The sequence below is a fragment of the Notolabrus celidotus genome, chromosome 6 (genome assembly GCF_009762535.1).
Source record: "Notolabrus celidotus isolate fNotCel1 chromosome 6, fNotCel1.pri, whole genome shotgun sequence".
NCBI lineage: Eukaryota > Metazoa > Chordata > Actinopteri > Labriformes > Labridae > Notolabrus > Notolabrus celidotus.
Window position 1 is genome coordinate 17,844,867 of NC_048277.1, and position 16,145 is coordinate 17,861,011.

Consider the following 16,145-nt stretch of genomic DNA (forward strand, 5'->3'; position numbering starts at 1 on the left):
ATTAAAAGTCATTAAAGCATTGTTGGTGATATTGGAGCAATCAAGAGAGTGTTTTGACCTTTCCAACTCACCGAGAAAAACAGTGACCTAACTATCATACTACAGTGTGAGGTGGAGAGACACAAATCCTCTTACCATTCTGGATGCCAAACACAAACAGGTTAGTCTGTCCTTGTGGAGCCACATTTCCACCCACAGTTGTCTGGAAAAGCTGTTCTGGCGGCTGTTGGCCAGGGTTGGCTACTACACCCACACCTCCCTGAACCACAAAGATAGTTGTGCCAGGGGCTGGAGGCTGATTGTTTAGCTCCTGTGTGCCAATCGTGCTCTGCAGGCTGGATAGAGAAGCCTGTGGCAGGAACAGGTCCACAGGTTGACTGCTCGGAAGGCTGCTGGAACTCGGACCTACTTGCATTGGCTGCTGCTCCTGGAACAGGCTCTGCTGCTGGTTCTCAGCAGACGTTGAGTTACTGTTTGAGGAGCTCTGGTCTTGGAAGGACATTGGTTCAGCTGGATCAGGCTGTGAGATTCCAACGCTAATGCTGCCAATGGGAGGAGGGCCTCCAGTCTGAGTGCTGAAGAGAATAGTTGGGGGGATAGCCTGGGGGTTCAGGTCTGTGGTGCAGAGGAGCAGACCTGTCTGCTGGGGTTGTGAGAGCTGGCTCTGCGGGACAGGGTTTGTCTGTGAGTGGTTGGGTATACTTTGGAATAATGAGCCCTGCTGGCCCATTGAAAGCTGTGGTTGCTGCTGTTGGTTCTGCTGAGGAGACTGCTGCTGCTCCATGGGGGTGCTCTGTTGCTGCAACTGAGAAAGCTGGGCTTGTGGTTGGTTCTGAAACATTCCGACAGACTGGGGTTGGCCTGATGTCTCCATGGAAGAGATGAAGGCCAGCTGCTGCTGTTGCTGCTGCTGCTGCTGCTGTTGTTGAGGCTGAGGGTTTGGGGACAGGTACAAGGTTGAGCCTGTTGACTGCTGCTCTGAATTCAGACTGCCGCCAGTCAAAACCGTCAGTGTGTTCTGGAGCAACGCTGCCTGGACCTGCTGCTGGGAGCCCTGCGTCTCAGCCAGAGGCCTGGGTGATTGGAAGAGCTGTTGTGGGGGAGATGTGTGGGACGGAGGCTGTGTTGGAAAGCTGGTCTGAATGGTGAGCAGATCTCCAGCCTGCTGAAGGAGAGACACTGGCTGCTGGACCTGGGGGGAGGAGTGGATCTGGGGCTGGAGTAACTCCGCTTGAAGCTGTTGCTGTAAATTCTCTAAGACCTGTTGCTCTTGCAGTTGCTGTTGTTGTAGATTGCTCAAAGCTTGATTTTGCTGTTGCAGTTGTTGCTGCTGTTGTAAGTTGCTCAAAGCTTGATTTTGCTGTTGCAGTTGCTGTTGCTGCTGTAAGTTGCTCAAAGCTTGATTTTGCTGCTGCAGTTGCTGTTGCTGCTGTAAGTTGCTCAAAGCTTGATTTTGCTGCAATTGTTGTTGCTGTTGCAAGTTGCCCAAAGCTTGATTTTGCTGCAGCTGTTGTTGCTGTTGTAAGTTGCTCAATGCTTGACTTTGCTGTTGCTGCTGCTGCTGCTGTAGCTGATGTTGTTGTAAATTGTTAAGTATCTGATTTTGTTGTTGCTGATCCTGGAGCTGGATGTTGTTAAGGACCTGCTGTTGCTGATTTTGTTGCAACTGTTGTTGTTGCTGTTGAATGTTCTCAATGATTTGCTGTTGCTGCAGTTGCTGTTGGTCTTGTGGCTGGAGTATTATTTGTTGTTGGAGCTGCATGTTGCCAAGAACTTGCTGCTGCTGTTGCTGTAATTGTTGCTGCTGTTGCTGCAACTGTTGCTGTTGTTGTTGATGTTGAAGGTTACCAAGTATTTGCTGTTGCTGCAGTTGTTGGTGCTGTTGAAACTGTTGCTGAATTTGCTGTTGTTGCTGCTGTTGCTGTAACTGTTGTTGCTGTTGTTGTTGTTGTTGTAACTGTTGCTGTTGTTGTATCTGTAGTTGTTGTTGTGTAGACATTGGATTATCTGTGGTTCCCAGTCTGAGGCTGTTCATGTTCTCTTGAACGTGCTGCTGAAGGGAGTCTGCAGAGAGTGTGGGGCTGTACAGCACAGAGTTCAGCTGCTGCTGGACTACGGCCGCCTCAAACACCTGCTGGAGCGTGGTGTTACCTCCAGCCTGCAGCTCCCTCACTGCCCTCTCCAGCTCGGCCACTCCTTCCTGCGGGAACAGGGACACCTGCGACTGTTGTGGTTGTGATTGAGAGGGAGTTGTCAGCTGAGGCATGGCCACAACTACAACGCCTCCACTGTTGGTGGAACTCTCAGGAGGCAGGGTGTCCTGGGGTCTCTTAGGAACTGCTGGGGGACTTCTGGGGTCACAGGGGGGATTGTGGTATCTCCTGCCACTGGAAAGGAGGCAGAGGGGGCAATTTCTTGCTTTTGTATGGTGCTGAGAGACTCTAAGCTTGGAAAAACAGGGGGTGCATGTGGGAGCTCCACATCTTCAGGTTGCAGGGGCATTGGGCTCTGAAAGGTCTCTCCACCTGGATGAGGACTAGAAGTGAGCTCCAGGGTCTGTTGCACTGAGACAAGAGGGTCGGAGGATGGCTGAGAAAAGAGAGAACACAAAAATGTTATCCATGGCACATCTGGAATCATGTATTTGATTCCTCTTTCTCATGAAAAATGGCTTACCTTGAAGACATCTGTTTGTGGTGGATTGCTTGATACTTCCATAGGTGTGTCCTCCTGTCGTTTGCAGGGCTGAGCGGAGCAGTCAGCTCGCTCAGAAGATTTGATCTGGCTGTCAAACGCACACGTCTCGACCAGGGAGGGCTGCTCTGTTTTTACTGTTCGGATATTTAAGTTGTCAGCTAAGGATAAGGCAGAAAACACAGATGAGTATGTTAAACTAAAATTCTCTGCAAACATGTTATTTGAAGAGCTTATGAAAAAGTATTTTCCTCTTCTGAATATGGTCGTAGCATCTTAAGGAGGATTTCTAAGTCATCTTTAATCATTAAGACTTATTTTTCCTCATGAAATGTTCTAAAAAGAGCAAAGAGAACATCCCCATGTGGGCTGTAAACTCAGATCAGATTGCGTTCCCATCACACTCTTTCCCGTTCTCTTCCTCTTGTACTTCTTCTTCTGTGCCTCCATTATGTTCCCAACTAATAACTGTCATCACAAACGGTAATATAGAGTTACATTTCTTAATAGAGCATTCTCAACAACAACTCAAAATCAACAATGGGGGCACACAGTAACAGCTGCTTCCAGTTTGCAGCGCATACTATAATAATATGTAATTAATTCACATTAGTTGAGACTTCAGAGAGTATTAACCTACATGCCAGCACAGCTCATGTAAAGTCAACAAACTCACAGCTTCAGGCATCAACATCTTTTTTATTCTCTCTCTAAAGTAATTTTAAATGCATCAATAGTAGACAAATAAGTGTCTAAGAATAGTCCAACTTCAACTGGAAGGCAGGATCTGATACAAATGGAGCCTTTTATGCAGTTTTTTTCTTTAACCATATTCTTTTATGGACCAAGAGGCTGCTTTCAGTATTTGAAATGTTTCCATGCGTTCAGTAATGCCAGCGCATCAAATATTGGGGAACAATTTAGCAGCAAAACTAACTGTAAATATACATATGACAGGACAGAGGAAACTCTCCAAAGGACACAATTAAACTTTTAGCTTCTGAAATGAATATTTTAAGACCTTGATGGAGCTCCAGATTCATGCGTAATTGCGCAAACTGACACTCACACTGGTTTCTGCTGCAGTGATTGCTGCATGTGATATGATTAATTGAGAGAGGGGTTACACAGCAGTGACATGGTGACAGTGGGTTCTCTTGCTAGAATCGCTCGTAGCATACAGTGAAAATTTAAGATCACAGCGCTATGTCTTCACAGCCCGACTTGTCATCATTGGCATACATGTGCTTCTACCTCCCTGCCCTGATATGTAGTGCCCATAGACTGTATAAAATATGGACGTAGGATCCGTGATGTCACCCATCTGAAGAGCTGTTTTAAGGCCAATCGTCGACGGCAGCCATATTGTAAGTGATTGTGGCGCAAAGAGGTGGGCTTTGAGCCTCCTAGTCAACAGCTACAGGGTTCTTGCAGTCAGCTGGGCCTCTCATTGGAAGACTCTTAATATCTTCAAAATTTAGAAAAAAATTCACCCCCCTCACAGTGTAGAAATGAGCTATCCAGACTACACTCGTCTTTAAACATGTTCATTTCTGCTGTAAAGATTGGCTTTTTGGAATTGGTGTGTATGTGGTTTCCGGCGTTTCTGCAGCCAGCCTCAAGTGGATCCTCGATGAACTGTAGTTTTTAGCACTTCCGCATTGGACTCATATTTTTAGACCGGAGGTTGCCGCTTAGTAGTGCCGCAATGTCCTCTCAATTTAGTTTACAGGTTTTGTAAAATGTGGTGGGAAATGTGCCCCATCTGCTCACTCTTATCACAAGGGCAATGTTTTGTGAGCACAGAGGTTCACAAACAAGTGACTTAATAGGTCTGATGCAAAAGCAAACCCTTGTGTTTTTACTCTGAGAACTGTTTTACCAATGGATAATAATGTTAAACACAATCATTCATTCTTTACATCCAATATGGCTAACATAGAATCAATCATTAGGGGAGAACGGGGTTGGTTGTCACATGGGTTGGTTGGCACACTCGTTATATCTCGCCAACAGAGGGCACTGTCTCTCAAATTGGGGTATGGACATTTCCAGAATTAGGATCAGAGCTCACCTACATAGTCTTCTCTGGAGTAAGACAGCTGAACTTGAGGTGAGAGGACTTTTTGTGTTTTCATGTCAAATTGTAAATATTCAGCTCCTCAGTATTTTTCTTCTAGGCTTTTAAACGATGGGTTTATAACAAAACAAGTGTTACCCTTACAAAGTGTGAGGGGAAAGCTATAGTTTAGATTTTTATTAGCTAGCTAAATAGTTGTTAGATGGTTGTTAGCCTTGATGCTAGCAAAAAATTCCAGTTGGGGTTGGTCGTCACATTCTCTTTGGGGTTGGTTGTCACATGTAACAACCAGTTGAGTAGGCCATTATTGTTCGGCCTATATGTTTTGTTCTTTATGTTGTTATATAGGCTGGCCTAAAGATGTGTTTCCTGTTCATGTTCCTTGTTCATTTTATGTTAAAATGCATTAAGTTATGTAGGCCTATCACTTGTCAGTGCAATTAAACTTTCAAATTTAGTTCTGCCTTCTTGCCTTTTTTAAAAGATTTTTCCCATTGAAATATCATTGTGACAACCAACCCCATAGTATGTGACAACCATCCCCATAGTGTGTGACAACCAACCCCATAGTGTGTGACAACCAACCCCATAGTGTGTGACAACCAACCCCGTGATGGGGGTTGTGTCAGAGTGTCTTTGATAGTTAATTGCCTCTTTGTTACAATGAGCTGGAAAATGAGAGGGATACACATTTCAAGCCAACACCTTAAGCTTCCATTAAATGTAGGAATGACTATTGAAAGATGTTTTGATGATGAGCAATCATCAAAATCGTAAAAAGTGTGACAACCAACCCCGTTCTTCCCTATGTGGTCCAGGCGACTTATGAAAATCTAGAACAAACATTTCAACCTCTACCACTTCATTACCCAAATGTCTGAAAGTAGTTTGACAAAAACTATCAGTGACCCTAATATTTCGGCGCCAGTGCAGCACAGGTGTCTATACACTTGCAGCACCTGCACTAGTGGTCGTACCTGAGTCTGGAGTGTAGGTGAAGGGCTGGGCATCATGTGATCTACCGGCATTGGTCATCACATAGATTCCCACAGACACTGGAGAAGTGATTGACTGGTTGTGGAAGGGCGGGACCGTCACAATCAAATGGTTCTGTAAAACATTTGTAGGAATACTTCATGAGTGTTCAAAAAATAAAATCTTGCATGTTTGACTATTCAAATCTTTGATGCATTTACCTGATGGAAAAGGTCCATGTCAATATTTGCCTCAGCTTGCCAGGAATTATCATCTGCAATTAAAAACAAAACAGTTTTTTTTCACAACAGCAATTCCAAAAAAAGTTGAGACACTGTAAATAATGTTGATAAAGAAAGAATTTGATAGTTTGCAAATTATCTGAACCATAAATAGTGAAACAAACTAGAAAAATGATTGTTTTATGATGTAAATTTGATTCAAGCAACACTTTTCAAAAAAGTTGGGACAAGACAACAAAACACTGTCTGTTTTCCAAATGGCCTGCTACATACTACCAACTAATGTAGTAGGCCGTAGGTAATGCCTCCTACATACTGCATTTAAATTTAGTATGTAGTCTGACTGTTTTGTTGGATCTGTGTTGCAGTACGATGGGCCAGGCGTCACTGAATTTCCGGTTTTGGAAAGCGGAAGTAACGGCCAAGCTGATAGAGAAACGTCTTCTAAACGTTGCTTATGATTTAAAAAGTTTATATGTAATTTAAACTTTCACAGCCCCTAAAAACTGAGTTCCCCCATCAAATAAAGAAGAGGAAAGAAAAAGTGGAACGAGCGCTGTGCATTGTGGGAAACAGTACGCGAGGCAGACTGGTCCGATGCATACTGTGAAATTTTCCCGAATCAGTAGACATCCTGGGAGTTTTGGTATACTGCAGATTTTGCTCTTGTCCACATACTACATACTACATACTGACTTTTGGCCAAATCAGTACATACTGCTAGAATAGTAGGCGGTTTCGAAAACAGCCATAGATGCAAAAAAAATTGGGTGGAACATCTCCCAACTACTAGGTTGGTTTGCTACAGGTTTGTAACATGACTGGGTGTACAAAGGGCCTCCCAGAGAGTTTGAGTCACCTAAGAGTAAACATGGAAAGAGCTATCTGTAATAGACAGTGTGAGCAAATGTTCTTACAATTTCAGAATAACATCCCACAATTTAAAAAGGCGAAGCCTTTCATCATATACAGAACACAATATTAAAACATTCAGATAATCTCTGTACAAAAGGGACAAGCCCCAAATTTCCCAGGTTTTGTTTTTTAAGACCTTTTCAGACCTACAAGGAACAAAGAAACCCTGATGCCCTTGTCCCAATTTTTCCAAAATGTTTTGCTGGCATCAAGTTTAAAATGAGCATATATGTTTCTTAAAATACAATTTTCCAGTTCAACATTTGATATGTTGTCTTTGCATTTTTCTTCAAGTAAATTCAGGGTTTACATGATTTGCAAACCATCTAACTGTATTCTAACATTTTACACTGTTATTTTACGGGATTTATTTTTCACCCATCACAAGTTTACATGTAGACACCTGTATTAAAATACAACCAAAGACAACTTGGACAACTCCAAGCTGGGTATCGCACCTGAAATGTTCTCCTGAAAAATTACTTTGGTTCCTTTAAGGAAGTTCTTTCCGATGATGAAAACTTCCTCTCCTCCTTTAGCTGTGCCGTTGTGAAGACTCTTCTTCAGGATCTCTGGCACTCCTGCTGGCTGAGCTGAAGAAAGACGCAAGAGTCAAAGGATCAAAACTCACATGAGATTTAGACTAGTGTTTACAATGGGGCAGGAGAAACTGGTTCTGTGGTCAGTTGAAACCTAAATGGAGTTTATGGCTATCATTATAAATGCTATGTTGCGGAAAAGTGGATCACCACCTGGAACACACCATTCCTCTAGCTTGTGATGCTGTTAAGAGTTTTAGACTGATGATGGCTGCTTTGTTTCATTTATTTTGTGTCTGAACTACTCACTGCAGAGGATGGGTGATGAGGGGACTTGTAGTGTAAGGGATGATCCATCAGGTTGGGGGATGCTGACTCTGAACGCTAGTCTGGCACGTGTGCTCTTCTTCTTAGACCCTGCCACACCAATACGGGCCTCCACATCTGCATTACGCAGCTTCAAAATTCCTACACAGTCCACCCTGCAGAAACAACATAGGATTTGGAGTGCATGATGAGCACACTCAATATTTCTAGAACATCAGCATTGTGTATGCATTAACTAGATCACAAGAAATATGCTCTTACGCGAGTGTCATGTCACTGCCGGGCTCCAGAGGGATCTCAATAACGGTAGTGCCCTCTATGTCCACCTCCTTGCATGCTGTAGTGTTGCGTCCCGTTACTCTGCATGCCTGGTAGAAACCATGAGGCTTCACTCTGCCTGCGTCATTCGCCACAAACACCTGCAGCACAACAGGTTCACTCACACCCTCCAACTATGGACACAAAAAAATAGAGAAATGATGTAAATAACTTGTTTTTTGCTGAAATAGAATGTTGCCAAATAAATAATTGACCCAGTGAGTGAGTTTCAAATGCATACAAAGTGATTCTACCTTACTAAGGCATATGTGTTAAGCGACTGAAATGCAACAAAATAAGCTAGAGCTGTTAACTTAAACTGTTACTAATATTAAGACCAGTCTATTATCATTAATTTGCTTCTCTTGTAAATAGCACACCTTTACCATAATTATAAGCACTGTAAGCACAAGTCTGTAGGAGCTGTTTTTGTTGTTGTTGTCTCTCTACCCCCCTGTCTGATCCCAACACAGTCACAGCTGATGGCTGCTCAACATGAGTCTCGTTCTGCTCATGCTTTCTGCCTGTGGAAAGGATGTTTTTCCCTGCCACTATGACTTGCTAAAGTACCTAGCTCATGGTAAGTAAGTAAGTACATTTTATTTAGTATAGCACCTTTCCTAGAATAAAATCACAAAGTGCTTCACAGGAAAAATGTTCAAATGAAATCATAAAACAGTAAAAGAAGCATACAATAGCATAATTAAAACATTAGTCTGTACAAGGTGAGTCGAAAGCCTGTTTAAATAAATGTGTCTTTAAGAGATTTTTAAAAGTGACAACAGAGACAGCTGAACAAATATTTACAGGAACAGCGTTCCACAATGTTGGTGCAACCACTTGAAACGGTGGTGGATCAAGAAAAGTTAGAATCTTATTTCATCTTGATTTGGGGTTTTAGTAAATAATGTAAACAAAGTCTGTGATCTAGACCTGCTCTTTTACTTTAAGTTTACTGAGATAATTTTTTTTAGGAACTGGCGCTGTATGAATACAAACTGAAGATTGATGAAGATTGAAGATGATTCACAGTTCACTCACAGAGGAATTTCTAAGTTATCAAAAAGGCACACAAAATGTTGCAAATAAAAACAAGCACAGCTTAATTTCCTCGCCACTTAGCAGTCTCAGTGAGGCAGCGAGGAGTTAAGAGTACTATTAAGGAATTCAGTGCAGGCATTATTCATTTCCTTCCCTCCATAAATACATTAGTGCCAGGTGATAAATCTTGAAGATGATCTTGTTTTCAATGGTTTATCCTCTGAACATTTGGTTTTGTTGAAAAAACTGAACCGTGCTCAGTATAGCGGGTTACCCAGTGTATACTAAGGCTTTTAGAAATAGCTCACATGCTTAAGGGTATTAGTGAAACCTTCTGGTGTGTCTAAACTAGCATGGGAATTCTTCAGACTTTTTGTCCTGTGTGATTTTGGTCTTGCTGGTCAATTTGAACATGGGTTTAAATATTCATAGTGTTGTAGGCACGGGCAGGTGGTGTTCTTTGCCAAACCTTGACAGTAGGGAATCCCTGTTGTGTGCGGTCCTTGACAGACCCCCTGCTGCCCTCGGTCAGATAGCGTGCTCTGTGCTGGGTCTCTGGCTGCACCAGGATCTTAAGCTCCTTCCCATCACCCCTTTGGGGGAAGTGAGTAGACAGTGACCCACTCTTCGCTACAGTTCCAGACTCAAGAGTGCTGCAGAGAGACAAAAATTCCACAATGACATTAATACAACTTCCAGAAGTTAAATCAACGCAGGCAGAACTTAAGTATATGAGCTTTACTGTACTAAAGAAAACAAAGGGACAAAGATCGTCTGAGTTTATGCAGACAGAATCTGAATCATATAACCATGACCCCACCTGGGACCAGTCTTGTCTGTGCTCAGCTGGGACAGGACGAAGTGAGGGGCCTTGGCACTGTCAGCATCAAACACATCCATGCTGTCCTCTGGATTAGCCGGCTTAGGGCCAGGCCGCTGGCGTGGAGTGCGCTTTCTAGACTTGCGTGGCACCTCTGTGTTGTCATTGTAGGAGATGGAGCTGATCAAGCTGAAGTTCGAGAGGGAATCATCAGCCCATATACTGCTGCTGTGCTCTGAGTCTGGTCCTGTTGGAGCGGATACTGTAGGCTCCTCTTGGCAAGACATCTGGCTGTCATCGAAAAGGTCTTCAGGTGGTGGGGATATGCTCAACACAGGCCTCCGTTTCGATGGGGTATTCTGAGGCTGCTGCACTCCTAGCCCTGGCAACACTCCTGACCCCAAGTCCCCTGCTGCAGTGTTTGCGCCACTGTTGCCTCTGCTGGGGGCAGATGCAGCACCCTCCATACCTTGCATCTCTGAAGCTCCAGCTCCATCCAATCCGGAGGAGTGGAGATGCTGGGAAACCTTGAGATGGTCTGAGGATGAGGTAGAGGAGCCAGTGGCTGGGGCTCCCATGGCCAGGGAGGAGGCAGAGGGGCTGGAGGTGGAGGTGGCATCTGTGGTATTATATACAGATAAAGAAGTTAGCACAGATGTTCAGCACAATGCAGGCTAGCAGTCCCATTCAAGCAGCTGAATTTGTGCATGATTTGTATTGATTTCCCCTCTTCCCAACTCTAATTTCAACATACTGTTGTGGGTTATATGCTCTCACTGTGCATGCAAGAGCTGTCAAGCATTGATTAAATATTCTGAAGTTAAAGTTGAGAAGGGTACTTCAGGTCCCACAATCTTTTGATTCCTATATATCCTTTCTCAATTAAAATCAATGTGACAAAACTGACATGCTTTGTTTACAAAAACAAAAGCAAGCTACAAATTGGAACATACACATTGCCAGAAAGAAACAGAACAAAATCTGGTCAAACTTTCTTTTACAGCCAAATTTGCAAGCTGGTAATGTGGCGCCAAATCAAATTTGCCAGGGTTACAGTACAGTTTGTGCAATGTGCATTCAGTAGTAAAACAGTAGTTTGCGCATGCCAATTGGAAGATTTGGTTGGGACTGAGCGTAGCCATGGAGACAGAATAAACAAGCCTCTGACCTATGGAGCAGTGAACTGCAGACCATTTTATATGCAGACACTCCCTGCCTCAGAGGGAACTTCCTGCAATAAAAACGAGACAGCCAATGAGCAACAAGAGAGCTGATCATTCAAGATTCAACTTCTGTCAATAAGTAAATTGGATGGATTCAAACACTGAAGGAAGGGGTAACTTTTGAAGTTGATCATTTATAGACATTTTGAAGCAGGGTATTTGGTTAATGATGATCTGGAGGGCATTACAGTAGTCATGCTTTTGATCTGCACTGCTTGGGGCCAGCTGGGTCAGACATTATAGTTAAATTGTAGCATTGACAAAAAGCACTCTCCAGCATAAATGTCGACCTGTAAGGTTGCTCTCTAAGAAGATGAAACTCAAGACTAGAATTCTTCTCAGTTAAACATGATGATGGCTTCCCTGAACCATGATCCAAGATCAGATCCTGTTCCTCATTTAGTTAGAAATTTGTTAGGGGCAACTTCACTCTTTCACGAAGAGACAAACCCTTTGTATTTACGGAGAATGCAAGCTGGATGTCTAGAACGCTAGATGCTAGGAACATGGATGTGTGTAACCTCTTGTTATTAAAGGGCTGACAACTGCATGTGTGTGTTTGAACAGCATACGTGCATGGACACGTTCTGTTGTGGGCACGTGTCATGTGATTTAAAACAGGTGCAGTGTTTACTTATCAAATTGGTTCAATCTATTTGTCTGACCATCAGCAGGAGATTGCGTATTTCTATATTTCTATATTTCTATAAAGTAATTCTTGATCCTATCCAAACACCAGTCTTTATCTTAAAATCTGATCAATCAAAGTACAAAATGCTGGCGGGAGACCCTATGTTTTCATTTTGACCCTTTGACCCCAAAAGGAACATTAATGATGTGGCTAAAACTGGGGCACAGGAGTGTAGATAGACAAAAAGACCCAAAAACAAAAAAAGTTGAGAGATAGCAATAGAGCATGAGCATAAACACCTCTCCGCCTGGGTCAGTTTAACAACTTAAGAGAACTGCCTCGTTTGAAAGGATGTTTTTATTGATGGACTGAAAACAGATCCTGAATTGTCTCCCTTCTTCTTGGACATACAGATTTGGTTTATTCTTTATTATTTGTATTATTATTTTAATCATTGTTTTAACATTTATTTATCTTATCTATAAAAAATAATTATTTATTTATCTATTCATTTCTTGTGTTCATCTGATCTTGTTAACGCTACCTTATTTTGAACTGTTCTTTCCACTATTACTTATTTTATTAATTTTACTGATTTTATTTTATTTTAAGTATTTTATTTATAATCCTGCCTTTTATAATTTTACCATTGCTGTTGTTTTCTGTCTCTCTGTTATTCTGTGAATCACTTTGGGCTGCATGTTTTTATGTATGAAAGGTGCTATATAAATAAAGTTGAGTTGAGTTTATGCTATCAATGAAATAAAGGACAAGATGTGGTTTTCTTGAAATATAATAGTTTATAATTCCGGCTAAAATTAAGCTAGCTCAAGCTTTAGCCACTATGTTTAAAGGATAAAAATATGAAAATACATTGCATCTGTGCGTTGCATTGTAAAGGGGAAGCACCAAAATCAACTCAAAGTGAAAGTTCAGTGTAGCTGCTTCAAGAAAAAACATACTTCAATGACAATTTTAAAGAGATGATCTAAATCCAATGTGCTTAAACAGATTCAGACACTGAAACACAATTTATTTTCATAACGTGAGGGATGTCTGAGATGACTGCTTGAAAGCTAAAGGACAGTGTCTGGATTAGCAGTTCAAGTTACTTGTTAACTGACCTGGTAAATAAAGCTGACCTACCCAAACATATTTTTACTGTCTTAAAAGCCACGTGAAATAAAGCATTAAGCACAAGCATCACAGTGAAAAGTGCCGCAGAAAAAAAATGAGTGAAATGGGAGGAACAAGCTATGTTAGCATGCTGTTAATGTAAACTCAACTTTACTTGGAGCTGCTAATCAGAGTAAAGCTTTCCAGCAAAATGGAACTGTGATGATTATTAAACAGAGTTGAGCACAGGTCATTAAAAATTGTATTCTGTTAACCGCTAATCCATTAACTCAGATGTTAACTTTGATAACAGTTAATCCTTTCATTCTACTCAAATTAACAGAAGTTAACATTAACATTAAAACTTCTTGAAAGTCTGACATCCACCCCAAGTCCTGCTGCAACAGAAAGGTCCCCACGATCAAAGTCCAGTAAGAGACAATAATAATATATTCCATTCTATAAGATCGTCGGATTACTTCAAATTTACAAAGGCCATCAAATCTTTCTCAGGTTGCCTGCAATCTATTTGATTATGTAAGAGCAGGGATCCTTCTCTCTAAAGTAAACAACTCTTTCTAGTGATCCACATCATTTGGCTCAGCAAGAACTCTTCAAGAGCCAGGTCTTGGAGCCAAGTTGTTGGCGACCGATACAGACTACTCCCCACCTCCGCATAGATGTCTACTGCCACAGCGCTATGTTTCTGAGTTTTAATTTATGAAGAAAAAAAAACAATTCTAATGGAAGTTAGAGGTTTTCCGTGATTGTTTTCCGAACTGATGTCCACGGTAAAAGTTAATAAATGGTAACGCTGATAAGGATTAACAGATTAACAAACATGTGCCCAGCTCTGCTATTAAACCATCAAAGCCTTAACATTCTTAGATTATAATCACTAGATTAGCAGGATATTAACTGAGTATGGAAGTGCCTCTAAAGCTACAGTAACTTAACTGTTTCCAAATATGTTTCTTTACAGTTAGTGAGTTCTATAAAGTGTATTGTTAAAATGGCTAAGATGTTACTGAAGTTGCTGTTTGTCTTGGTATCAAATTACCAACACATGAAATCTAAGCAAGCAAATTGTCTTTCTTTTGTGCTGCTAGGATTATAGAAACAATGTCACACAACCATCTTAAAGAAGCCAACATGGTCATCAAACACAGACAGAGTCAAGCGAGCCAAGAGACAGGAAAAACTGAAAAGATGAGACAGCAGATATTCAATAATTGGCGGTTTTCTTTAATACAGAACCACAATGGAAGAATTGGCAACCCTTAAATGTGTTAAAACATAGCTTAAGTCCAAATGTACAAGTTATCACACCTTCAACCCAAAGTAATAACCACTAGTCTTATGGTAACCCCTATAGACCTTAAGACTTACAGGACTGTGTCTTTTACCATCAGGAGTATTAACATATAGTTTAGCTTAAATGTTTTAAATGTACTGGTCTGTTTAGTTTACAACATTCACAAACACTCATTGTCTAGTGAGTGGGTGCAGTTGCCCCTAGACACTGATACAAGGCCATATTGTTTTTCTTCACCCCTACTGTCTTGGGGAATAGTTTGGCAAAGTGAAACTGATCCCAGATCATGGTTTTCATAACTGAGCAGGTAGCTCACCTGAGGCCAAGGCTGCAGAGGGGGGAGGTCCGGCCTCTCCCCCACTTGTCTGGCTCATGGCGGGCGGGTCTGTCTGGGTGGACGGCGGCTGGAGCTGGAGCTCTTTAGGGAGGAGGTCATATACCGACTCTGTCAGGAAGGATAAACAGGAGGCATACATTAGGACCTGTAAAAACACAATTACAACATCAAGTACACAGAAAAGGTTTTCCACATCGGACAAGTGGAAATCTTGATCTACATGATCTACTTTAGTTGAGGTATCTTTTGATGCTGCTTTCACAATTCAAACCACTGAAAGACCAAGCATGACTTTCAATAATAAATGACAGCACATCAAATCTAGAAGAGTTATTGGCTAGTGTAGCATAAATTATGTTATGATGGACAGATAAAGCAGTTTAATATTGCTTCTGACAGAAATATCATTTAGGTTATAAAATCTAGAGCAAAACCATGTGTATTTTTCCATCTCAAACCAAGCAGAAAACTACTGCTGTGAGAATTTAAGCCAATACGGAAGTGTTAAAAACTGCAGTTTCTTAAAGCTGGGGTTGGTAATCAGATTTAGATCCACTTTTTGTTATACTGGTTAAAATGATTTGTATGTCCTGATGGCAATCAATACATAATGTGTTCTTAAAAAAGAGCGAAAAAAAGTTGCTATCAACAGCCGGAGTAAACCTGGGAAAACACCAACCAATCACCGTTTTTTGGGTGCCAAAATTTTAAACCATTCAAATCCCGTCCTGCCATTCTGCCCGCCTCCTGCACGTTCATTTCCCCGGCGTGTACTCCGAGTCCCCGTCTCCTGCCTCTGCTTCCCCTGACTCTACTCACTGCCCCTCTCGCTCGACCTCGGGCCTGTCCCCTCTGACCCGATGAGGTGCTTTGCTCAGGACTGTAGTCCGGATCAGAGTCTAAAAAGCTCTCACATCGGGGGCTCTGACAAGCAGAAGAATTAATGACGTTCAGTAAGTCCTACAGAAAATGTATATGTATTGTAGCGTCCGTCCGGACGCTGTAGTGATGACGAGCTGATTCGTGAACACGTTGAGCTTTACTAACCGGTCACTGTCGGCAGTAACCACGTCAACCAACAAAGCAACAATCAATGTTTGAATGAATGAAGAACTTCTCCTCTTGTCTCTCCTCTCTCCCGCTCGCACTCTCTACACCTCTCCTGATGCCTTCACTGACTGTCAACACTGTAGGAATTAAGAACATCTACACTGAACACGTTTAACAAACAGTAGAGCTGTTACAGTATTACATGTATTATAACTTTTCTCCTGATATCGTGTCACCAGTACAACTGGATAATGCTAGCATGATAGTTGTGAGTACTAACAGCAGCCATGTTTGTTTGTGTTTTTAACTTTCACTATGATAATGTTTTGATGAAGACCGTTTTTTAATCAGTCACGATCATATGGTCGCAAGTCAGCAGCGCTCGTGCATGTGAGTGGTGGGGGCGTCGTTTTGAAGGAGCTCCGAGGGAGGAGGGGAGGGGTTAGACGGAGTCATGAGGAAATGCTACATTCAAGTTCATGCTAGTTCTCCGAGACTACCAACCCCAGCTTTAAGTGTACC

The 16,145-nt window shown here is 42.1% G+C and overlaps 1 protein-coding gene across 1 annotated transcript in view; it reads right to left on the reverse strand.

Annotated features, from left to right (window-relative positions):
• The window catches only part of LOC117814348 (nuclear factor of activated T-cells 5-like), a 28,646-nt gene that overhangs the window by 4,580 nt on the left and 7,921 nt on the right, over positions 1-16,145 (reverse strand). The window contains 11 exon segments of the mRNA XM_034685625.1: positions 136-2,322; positions 2,325-2,589; positions 2,677-2,855; positions 5,752-5,884; positions 5,971-6,023; positions 7,365-7,499; positions 7,755-7,927; positions 8,034-8,224; positions 9,601-9,784; positions 9,952-10,570; positions 14,553-14,681. Coding sequence (XP_034541516.1) covers positions 136-2,322; positions 2,325-2,589; positions 2,677-2,855; positions 5,752-5,884; positions 5,971-6,023; positions 7,365-7,499; positions 7,755-7,927; positions 8,034-8,224; positions 9,601-9,784; positions 9,952-10,570; positions 14,553-14,681 — 4,248 coding nt within the window.